This window comes from Hippocampus guttulatus, chromosome 15, assembly GCF_054856545.1.
Source record: "Hippocampus guttulatus isolate MCC_2025c chromosome 15, RoL_Hgut_1.0, whole genome shotgun sequence".
NCBI classification, from domain to species: Eukaryota; Metazoa; Chordata; class Actinopteri; order Syngnathiformes; family Syngnathidae; genus Hippocampus; species Hippocampus guttulatus.
Window position 1 is genome coordinate 12,462,662 of NC_141275.1, and position 9,181 is coordinate 12,471,842.

A 9,181-nucleotide genomic window follows, 5' to 3' on the forward strand; every position below is an offset into this window, starting at 1 on the left:
CTGCAGATCATTCGTATAGAAATGTGTTTCTTCAAACAAGGCATGGTACGGTCTCGTGGTTTAGCCGTCGCTTCAGAGTGCATTACTTTGCGTTTGAATTGTGCGCAATTGGCAGACAGTGGATTTCACGGCGGGTTGAAGATGCTGCAGCAACCCAGCCGTGGCTCCTTCGCTGCTTCGATTCTACATTCATGAGCTCAACACAGATACGATTACGAACACGGCGTAAAGGTAGAGAGAGAGGTATGGCGTCGCGGACATGCAACCATTGTGCCAAATAGCCGGCATCAGGTCTCAAATGAGCCCCCCCCCCCCCCCTTATTCGAACGGAGGATCGCAACAGCCCAATGAAGCAATGAGATCAAAGGGGCGCCTCCTCAGAAATTTCCAAACTTGAAAATATGATGTTACATTTAACACACGGGGGGAAAAAAAGAAGCCCCGTTGTCAAAAAACATTTCAAAGAGGATGTCAACTCTGCACTTGGGGTTAGTGGTTGCAAACTGACCATGTTTTTGGCTGATGTGAGTGCAATTTTTATTTTTTTTCTTTACAATGCAGTCTGTCGTGTACTTTGATGTTTGGTCAACCCCTGGGCCTCATTTTGTCATAAAGTATGTCAAATACGAAAAAATAAAAAATTCGAGGCTGTGACTTGGCAGCAATCTACAAAATTTAAGGCTGATGCAGTCAAAGTAGAATTTCAACTTACCGGTAACCATTTTATTCGACGGAAACAACTTGTGAGTGGTGTGTTTAGGCCACGAATTGCTCGTATGATCGGGAATGAGTCAGTAGCTCAAGTCTGGCCACACTGAGCTGCTGGAGATGAGGAAAACATCTTTTGAAATGGTCATTGGAGAACATTCTGCAGAAGCATCCAGATCTGCTCCATGTGTCATTGAGGTGGCACACAACACAGTATTCATAAAGGAAAAAAAAGAGATATAGCCCAAGGTATCCAAACGCACGACACCGCCATGCATCATATGTATCGTTTGCAAGTAGTCATGTCCAAGCAGAGTGCCTGTTCCTCTGTGACTGGAGAGTCTTTTCACCCCCGGCCCCTTCCATCCATACACACACACACAACACCCCCCCCCCCCCCCAACATCCTGCTTTTGGTCCCCTTCTTCAAGAAAGTCCCTCGTCAAAAGTCTGAGGCGGAGATGGAAGCGTCCAGCAGCTGGCTGTGCGTTTACTCACATTCAGTCCCATCACAAAGGCAGAAGCGGTCATTTGTGAAACAAGTAGATTGGCCTCTGAAAACCTGAAGGGAGAAATTGATCATGGCATCAAAACACAATGCAGATCAACCTCCCCGTTTTTACATTCGTGAACAATACACCACCTCTGGTTAAACTTTTCGGCGTCCCGAGGAACTCGCAACTGGTGAAGCCCACTTCATTAGTGAGATAGGAGGAAAACTGATCGGGCTTGAGGCGAATGCTGTGAAAATTTCTGTTTATGGTATCCTAGTGAGGAAGACAAGAAACATTCCATTCATTACTACTGGGAACAAAAAAAAAATGCTTGAAATAAAAGGACTTTGCGTCTTTACCGTCAGCTTCTTCCTCTTGATGTAGGATTGCCAGGGCTGCGGCTCGAGGATGAAGAGGCCTCCGGGATGAAGATGTCGGTAGACTCTCTTGAAGAGGCGCTTGAGGCCGCTGTCCCCCCAGTTCAGGTGAACCCATTTGGTGACGCTCAGACACAGGATCACGTCGTACTCGGGCCGCTGGGTCACGAGCAGGTTGTCGTTCTGCAGCACATAATTGGCCTGGACAGAAAGAGGAAAAAAGAAAATCAACAATACTGTAATTAGAGGCTATTTAGCACTAAATTCAAGTTCAGCTGAGCACAGGGAGATTCAGTCCGGAAAACCCTGCTCTCGCCGTTGTGTTATATAACACATCTCACAGTAGTATCAGTGTCCATTAATAAATTGGACATGGACAAGGACAATGGAAGACATCATTCAGCGTTCTTGGCATGGGGCCATTAGAAGGCCCATTTTGTGTTCTTCGCCTCCCTTTCGCTGTTACCGGTGACAATTTTATGTTCAACAATCAGTGGACTGTTGTGTGTGTATTTTTTTTCTGCACCCACGTGGTAAACGATCACTGCAGAAGACGGCCTAACGCAAGGGTGACACAAAGTGATACCCTTGACATCTTGTTACTATAGAAACAGTAAATCTACCCAACTCAGTTGCTTCGTGGAAATGGGGCTTGTCATGTCATGTTCAACTTAATAACAAAAGGTGGCTGGCTTTTATCAACGATACTGAATTCTTTATATTAATATTGCTGCTTTTGTTGCATTTTTTTCCCTAAAATAATAGACCAGACCAGCGTCCAGAAGCCGCCATCTTACCTTGATGAAGGACACATTGGCGGGGAACTCCCCTGGCTTTGCGGTGGAGGATTCGGTAAGAGGAGGTGCAGCAATGGGCCCCCGGGAGATCTGCAGGGACAGAGGGAAAGAGCAGCTCCCGGGCTGATCGCTACCCACGTGCTCCATTTTTTCTATTTTGCCATCTTGTCTCCGAGCCTTGACCTGTTCCGTGCCACAAGAGTCCTTGTCGTCCGCCTCCTCCGCGAGGCCGCTTTCCCTTTTGAGTGTGTCGCCGTTTTCCCTGCTCTCCGTGTGCCTCTCCTCACCATCGCAGCTGGTGTTCCCCTCCTGCGTCGCCCGCCTGGCCTCTTGCGTCTGCATCTCGGAGAGGTAATGCCTGATGTTCTTGCGGGCAGCGTGCACCAGCCCGTTGTCAATGTCCAATCCCAATATGCGGGCTGGCCGCAGCATTTTTGCAATGTAGAGGGTGAGGTGGCCCGAGTTGCAGCCTAAATCCAGCACGCATTTACCTTCAAACCACTCTGGGCGAAAGACGTGCACCCGGGGGTCTTCATTTGCACTCGGGTTGCGGTAACCGTAATATTTGTTGTAGTTGCCATACTGGAACTTCTTCTTCTGTTGGTCCCTGGCCTGGTTGTGCGGATGCTGGTGCTGGCGACCTCCCGGAGCAGATTTGGATCCACTCCTGGGCGTGTGGAAGGAATTTTTGGATCCCCCAGGTTTATGATTTTGCTCACCCGATGCAGATTTCGCTACAGGGGTAGAATGAGTCACAGGGGGGTCCATTTTGCCAGAGTTGCGCCTCCGCTTGCGCCTGCTTATGTGCTGGACAATCCCCCCATGAGCGGAGGAAGTGGAATCCTCCATAGATATGGAGGTGGCTTCTTCCTTCACGTTGGACGAATCGTCTGCAGAGAGGACACGAGAATCCCCCTCGCCACCAGAGACTCTGTCTGACGCTTTCGAGACTTCCAGATTAGAACGGGTTACCGTACCAGGAAATGACACAGAGTCTCCAGTTTTGACCTCGTTTTTTCCAGATTCGCAAAGGTGTAACTGGGTTGAAAAGCTGCCACCGTGATGTCTGTTGCGATGCCTTCGCCTTCCGCCGCTTTTTAAGGGGGACACCAAAAAGCTGCTGTCCCCGATGCAGCTGTTCAGATTGAGAGGATCTGTGATGTCCCTGGGGATGAGGATCTCCACGGGATCTCGACTCTTTGCCGGCAAGGGGGACGATTTTGGGGTTTCTGCATTCAGCGCCCGGTTGACCTCCTCATCCTGCAGGCTGTTGAGATTTAATGGGTCAAAAATATTCCCTCCCAGGAGAAAGTTAGTTGGCAGGACAGAGTCACTTTCTGAGTTTACCCGTCGTCTCCTTTTACCAGAGTTGGGATGCTTGAAATTAAAGCTTGATGTGTTGCGACGCTTCGCCACTCTCATTTGTTGATGCTGTTTGCCGTGGTGGAAGCTATTCCTGCGATTGATGCTTGTCTCGTTCCCTTTGGATCTTGGCCCAGCGCCATGAGAGTGGCTCAGAGCGTCAACTGTGCTGGTGTGCTTTGGTGAGGCGGCGGTGCCGGGGACTGGGCAAGAAGCAGCCAAGTCCGAGGCGGCCACGGCTGCACCTTCCGCTAAAACTGAAGCGGTGCTAAAACTTCCAGAACATTCTGAAATCTGCAACGATGAAGTTGAGCTAGCCTGTGGGCTAGCGGTTTTTACAGTGTCTTCGTCAACGGACATTGCGATTGATTTCCAAAGCCGGTTTGGACATGGAAACTTGTATTTGATCTGGAAGTTAAGAGAATATCAGATGGAAAAAGTTAGAAAACCAACAGCATTTTAAATTGAACACTGACAACAATAACAACACTGTAAATAACAATGTGACAAGTGTCAGCCATCTCTATGGGGGGGAAAAATAAGTCATGGAATGAGCAGTTCAAAGCCTCTAAAATTTCAGCCAGTACAAGCTTATCGGTGGATATTTTGAACTCAATCTGGTCAGTGAACTAAACTAAATAAGATATTTTGAGAAATAATGAATTTATGTCTTGCTTTCAACTAATCCAGAGTTCCTATATGTGATACCACACACATATATTCCCCTGCAATCCAGTTTTCTTCAACACACAAAAAAAAATTACATTTCTCATGAACCCAACATTTTATTTGCTATATTCTTGGCGCGCTGTACTCAATTTCAAGTATCCATTCCAACCAGACGAAGCATTTTGAAGGTCTGTCATTAAAAAAAAAAAAAAGATTTGTAACATTGCTACTAACAAGAACATTAAATACACTTATTTTAAAACTAATAATAAACTTTTACTTTTCAGTCAGTCTCCCTTACAAAATCTATCAGGCTAATTTGTCTTTCACGCTTATTTAAACTGAACCACTACCAAAGTAGAACGTTGCCATATTAAGACGAGGCAGGGGTTAATGATGTGAAAAAGTTCGAGGCACTATGCTGGACAGTTATCCTGTTAGCATGTTAGCTCCTAGCATCCGGGCCAACGTCGAGTCAACGTTCCATTTAAAAGACACCCGATGACCACAAAAAGTACCCAATTCGACTTGTCGCTGCCTATGAATAAACAACATGTGACTCGAACGGTGTTGAAAATATTTCAGCAACGGTCACCTTTTCGAGCGCAGTCCGGAGTGTGGACACCATCAAAATAATAGACTCACCTCACAGTTCTCCCCGCCTCCGTCCAGACTGTCACTAGCTGAGCTAATGTTAGCTAGCAGCTAACTAGCATACAAATGCAACCACATCGATGCTAACGCGCGGCTAATACAAATATTATTATGAATAATAACATCAACACAGCCTATGTCTGCACTAGTTTGGCTGTGGTGCGGGGTTCAGTGCGTACCACACGCGCCTAGCTGCGTCCTCGGCCAACTCTCGATACTCGTGTCAGGCAAGTGGGTGAATAAATGATTGTGGCGTTGCAGTCGGCATGGCGGCGCATCCGGGCGAGGGGATGTAGCTTCAAGCTAACGGCGGGGGGCGGAGATGACTTCGGCAAGGATTGATGCCGAGAGGCCGGCCTGATGTGGGGCAACCAGCAGCCTCTTTGATTCACATGATGGTCACCGTCAGGACAGGAAGGTCACGAACTACTGCAAGCTGTATGGACACACTTTGCCCAAACTTGACGTGTTTATTACGTTTTAAATACTGCTCCTCTTCTCGAGGCCAAACCTTTTCCCCCCTCCCTGTATGCCTGCATTAATTGACAGTGTCAAGAGAGTAGAGGTGGCAAAGTACTCCCATGCTGTAGAAGCACAGATCTTTCTAATAAGTCAGTGAGTGTGTAACTAAATAAATAAACTCTTTATCAAGGGCGATCCGGCAAGAAGGTGGAGCATAAATCACCTCACAACTAGAACCCCAAAGAACACAGCCAAATAAGCATATACTGTATACATATAAATGAAAACTGCCAAAAAGACAACAATCCATTCAGATAGAGAGCAATAATCAGTGACCATAGACGCTAAATACAAAAATGCAAACTAAACAGCAGCAGTCTCGCACTTCGCAACACTATATACTTATTGTGCAAAGAAAACTACGACTGGGTCAGATTAGGACCATCAGGAATCAAGAAATTTAGCAATTTAGATTAAAATTACACAAATCAACAAGCCTACTTTGAGTTGACAGAAAATCAAATAAATAAACATCTGTGGTGTGTCACATTCAAAAGACATTTTTTTTTTCACTTTACAGAGACGCATTTCAGCCTTGTTGGGAAGAGCAAAAATAAACGGAAACAGTTTTTCCGTAAAAGGCCACCAGAGGGAGACACCACGTCAATTCAACAGTTGAAGGCCACCTGCTGGTCCACCCTTGTGCTATCTCCTCCTTGTGTTTTGCTGTCAAAATTATGTCTCACGTCATTTTGTCCTATTATTTATATAAGTGTTTGTTTTAGTTAAAGGAGGATGTTTTGAAATACACATTTTTATTCTATTTTTTTTAATTCTTGATAGGGGAAATAAGAAACTGTAGTAAAAAAAACAGCCGTTGATGCTCTCTGCACTTGATGTGGCAGCTTGTTCTTAATTGGGTTCTTAAATGAGTGCCGCCGTTGGGTAAATGCACCCCCCCCCACACTCTAATCTCCATAAAGGAGAAATAAGGGAGAGGGTACCTGTTCCCTCCCTTATGTCAGTCTCTTTTCTCATGGAAATAAGGGTGCGGCCCTCGATTCCGGGCACCATCTGCCCTTCCTCAGCGTTTGGGCCCCAAGCAGTCCAGACATGCTCTATTGTTTATGTGTGTCCAAGCAGAACGTGGTGAGCACACGCAGCTCTTGTGGCCCAAAAAAAGCGCTTTGGATCAAGAGCACGGGTCTGTTGTTCATTAGCGTACATGTGACAGAAGAGGATGGGAGGCTTCAAGCGTGGCCTGTGTGCCATAACATCAGGGAGTATGTTTGTCCTTTGAGGTGTGGTCAGGCTTTTAAATGTGATGTCATTCAAAGTAACCGTTGACTTGACAGGTCAACTGCGCTTTTGAACACGTACGTCATGCATGAAATGCTTTCGTTTTAGCTGATGCTTGCCAAAGTTGGATGTTAAAATGTGATCTGCAGTCTTGAAGAGAAGCTGCACAATGCAGAGATGATCTTTTAACATAATCGGGAGCCCTTATCAAAGCGTCTCAAACATCACTCACGTGCTTTCTTAACATTTCTTATCTTACATCGTAACACCCCCAAAGCTTGTTTCGACTGAGGTGTTCAGGCCGTGTGTGTCTGTCATAGACGTGGCATTTACAAAATAAGTAGGGAACGCTTAAGTCTGCCTCTCAATGCACTGCATTATAGAAAACAACAATAATAGGACACGTGAAGATAGTTACGTGGTCAATGTTGCCATTGACTTACTCAAAAGTTGCATGAACATTTTTGGACTGGTCATTGAATCATAAAGTGACCTCAGTATGCTGGACCCCGGCTGCCCTCCTCATTTTCCGATCTCCACGCTGCCGGCTGCATTGAGATTAGTTATTGAACTGGTCAAGTAAAGGGAAACAAGGCCGCTTCAGAGATTCGGAGCACAATAAGCCAGCTGTCAGAGGGTGGGGCGCTTGCCCAGACCGCAGTTGTCATGGCTAGGGTGTTGCGTCGCCTTCACAGAGACGATAGGTGATCCTATGCGAGTTGGACATGCGCTGATTAGTACTGACGCAAGGCTTAATTGGGCCAGTTGGATTGATCAAACGTTAAAATTTCAGCAACAGCAATTAATAAAAAAATCAATGTCTTTATTTCTCATTGAGGATGACCCTTTCTGGCCTGTTAGCTCACATATCCTTTTGATGATGCGTCCAACTGCATAATAATGAACACCAGTGTGTCTCTGCATTCACGAACATTAAAAGCCTCTTCCCCAATCCACAGAGGCTCCACGTTTATCTCTCTGTAACTCTTTTATATTCAAAAGGTCACTCCAGCCTCATCTGAATCACCATTGATGTCCTTTGAGGTATAAGAAGATGAATTAAGATCACAAGATTCTGATCTTCGCCCACATTTGGCGATTTTTTTTTTTTTAATCTCATAGAAAAATGGAATTCATGCAACCGCCTTGATTTCCACATCCATCGGGTATGCTCCGTGCTAGCTCCCACTGAGCCTTATTATCCTCTTTGATGGAGCAGGTTGAAACGTGCCATAAAACCTACATTTCAAAACTTGGCAAGGCCTTCCAATGTATTAAGTGCACGGCCTTTAAAATCAAGCTGTAATCTGTCATTACTGTGCACGGCTGTCCACGCTTAACCTGCTACCATCAGGGAGACCCCCCCCCCCATCAATATTTACCCGTGATCAACTGCAGTGAGGCACACTAACCTCAATTTAATTTTTTTTTTTTTGTGGTGGATGCAGGGTGGGGGGCTGGATGGTAATCTGTTGTGTTAACATACACAGCCTCACACACAGGCAGAGTAAAAGTAGTCGTGTTTGTGGATGCAGCTGTAGCATGGATGAGCGTGACCTATTATGTTCTGCATGCCAAATTTACCAGTGAAAGGCTTAAGTTAATCTGATGTAATAAAATGAAGCGCATTTAATAGACTGTCCATAGCAGACATCAGTGTAGTACCATCCATTCCACTAATACTGGACATTACTGTGGCTACTTCTTGTTTGAATAATTATTCGACCTTTGCATGAATTGAAATGACTTTGAATGTAAAAATCTTTGCGCTTGTGCAGTATAGTGGTGCAATATTGGCTATGGGAAGCGCGTGATAACAGTGCATATGTCCCCTATGTTGTCCCGGATTCTTGAAATTGTCATGATGATTTAGTGACTTGTGTCTACTTGAGAATGTTGGATTTGCACTGGCAAACTAAAATTGCATTTGTCTTTACTTCCAAAGTCACGGCTTAAGCTTAATGCTCCTGAGAGTTCAAGAAAAAGTAGATAGTCAAAAGATGCGTGTGGGATTATACTTCATCTGCCATATATCTAAGACTTCTTAAGACAAAATGCATGGGCCTTTGCTGAGCTCTTGAGGATATATGACGGGCCTTTAACTGTGCAATATTTGCATTGAGAATTAGGAACGGTACGAAACATTTTTCACCCTCGTTGTCTTTTCAAATCACTCCCCATTTGAGTCAGTGCTGTCAACTGAACAGCTATGTTGCTCCTCAACAAGGGGTGTCGACGTTACAAGGCGTTGTCCGGACAACCAGCCAGGATCCACAGGGCCTTGGAGACGCTTTCCACCTTGAGCTAGATGCTAGCCATGAGCTTCAGCAGATGCTGCGCCCTTCAGCCAATCACAGGT

The 9,181-nt window shown here is 45.6% G+C and overlaps 1 protein-coding gene across 2 annotated transcripts; it reads right to left on the reverse strand.

The window, feature by feature from the left end:
• Window positions 1–1,117: 1,117 nt before the first annotated feature.
• Window positions 1,118–5,343, reverse strand: mepcea (methylphosphate capping enzyme a). Of its 2 annotated transcripts, XM_086132017.1 has the most exons (6): window positions 5,053–5,343; window positions 2,560–4,146; window positions 2,377–2,466; window positions 1,562–1,780; window positions 1,352–1,475; window positions 1,118–1,270 (listed from the first exon to the last, which is right to left on the reverse strand). In XM_086132017.1, the coding sequence occupies exons 2-6, from the start codon at window positions 4,096–4,098 to the stop codon at window positions 1,236–1,238; spliced, it is 2,007 nt and encodes a 668-aa protein (XP_085988143.1). In that variant the 5' UTR covers window positions 4,099–4,146; window positions 5,053–5,343; the 3' UTR covers window positions 1,118–1,235. The 2 variants fall into 2 exon arrangements, with proteins under 2 accessions (XP_085988143.1, XP_085988142.1); XM_086132016.1 differs by having other exon boundaries at window positions 2,377–4,146.
• Window positions 5,344–9,181: the final 3,838 nt, after the last annotated feature.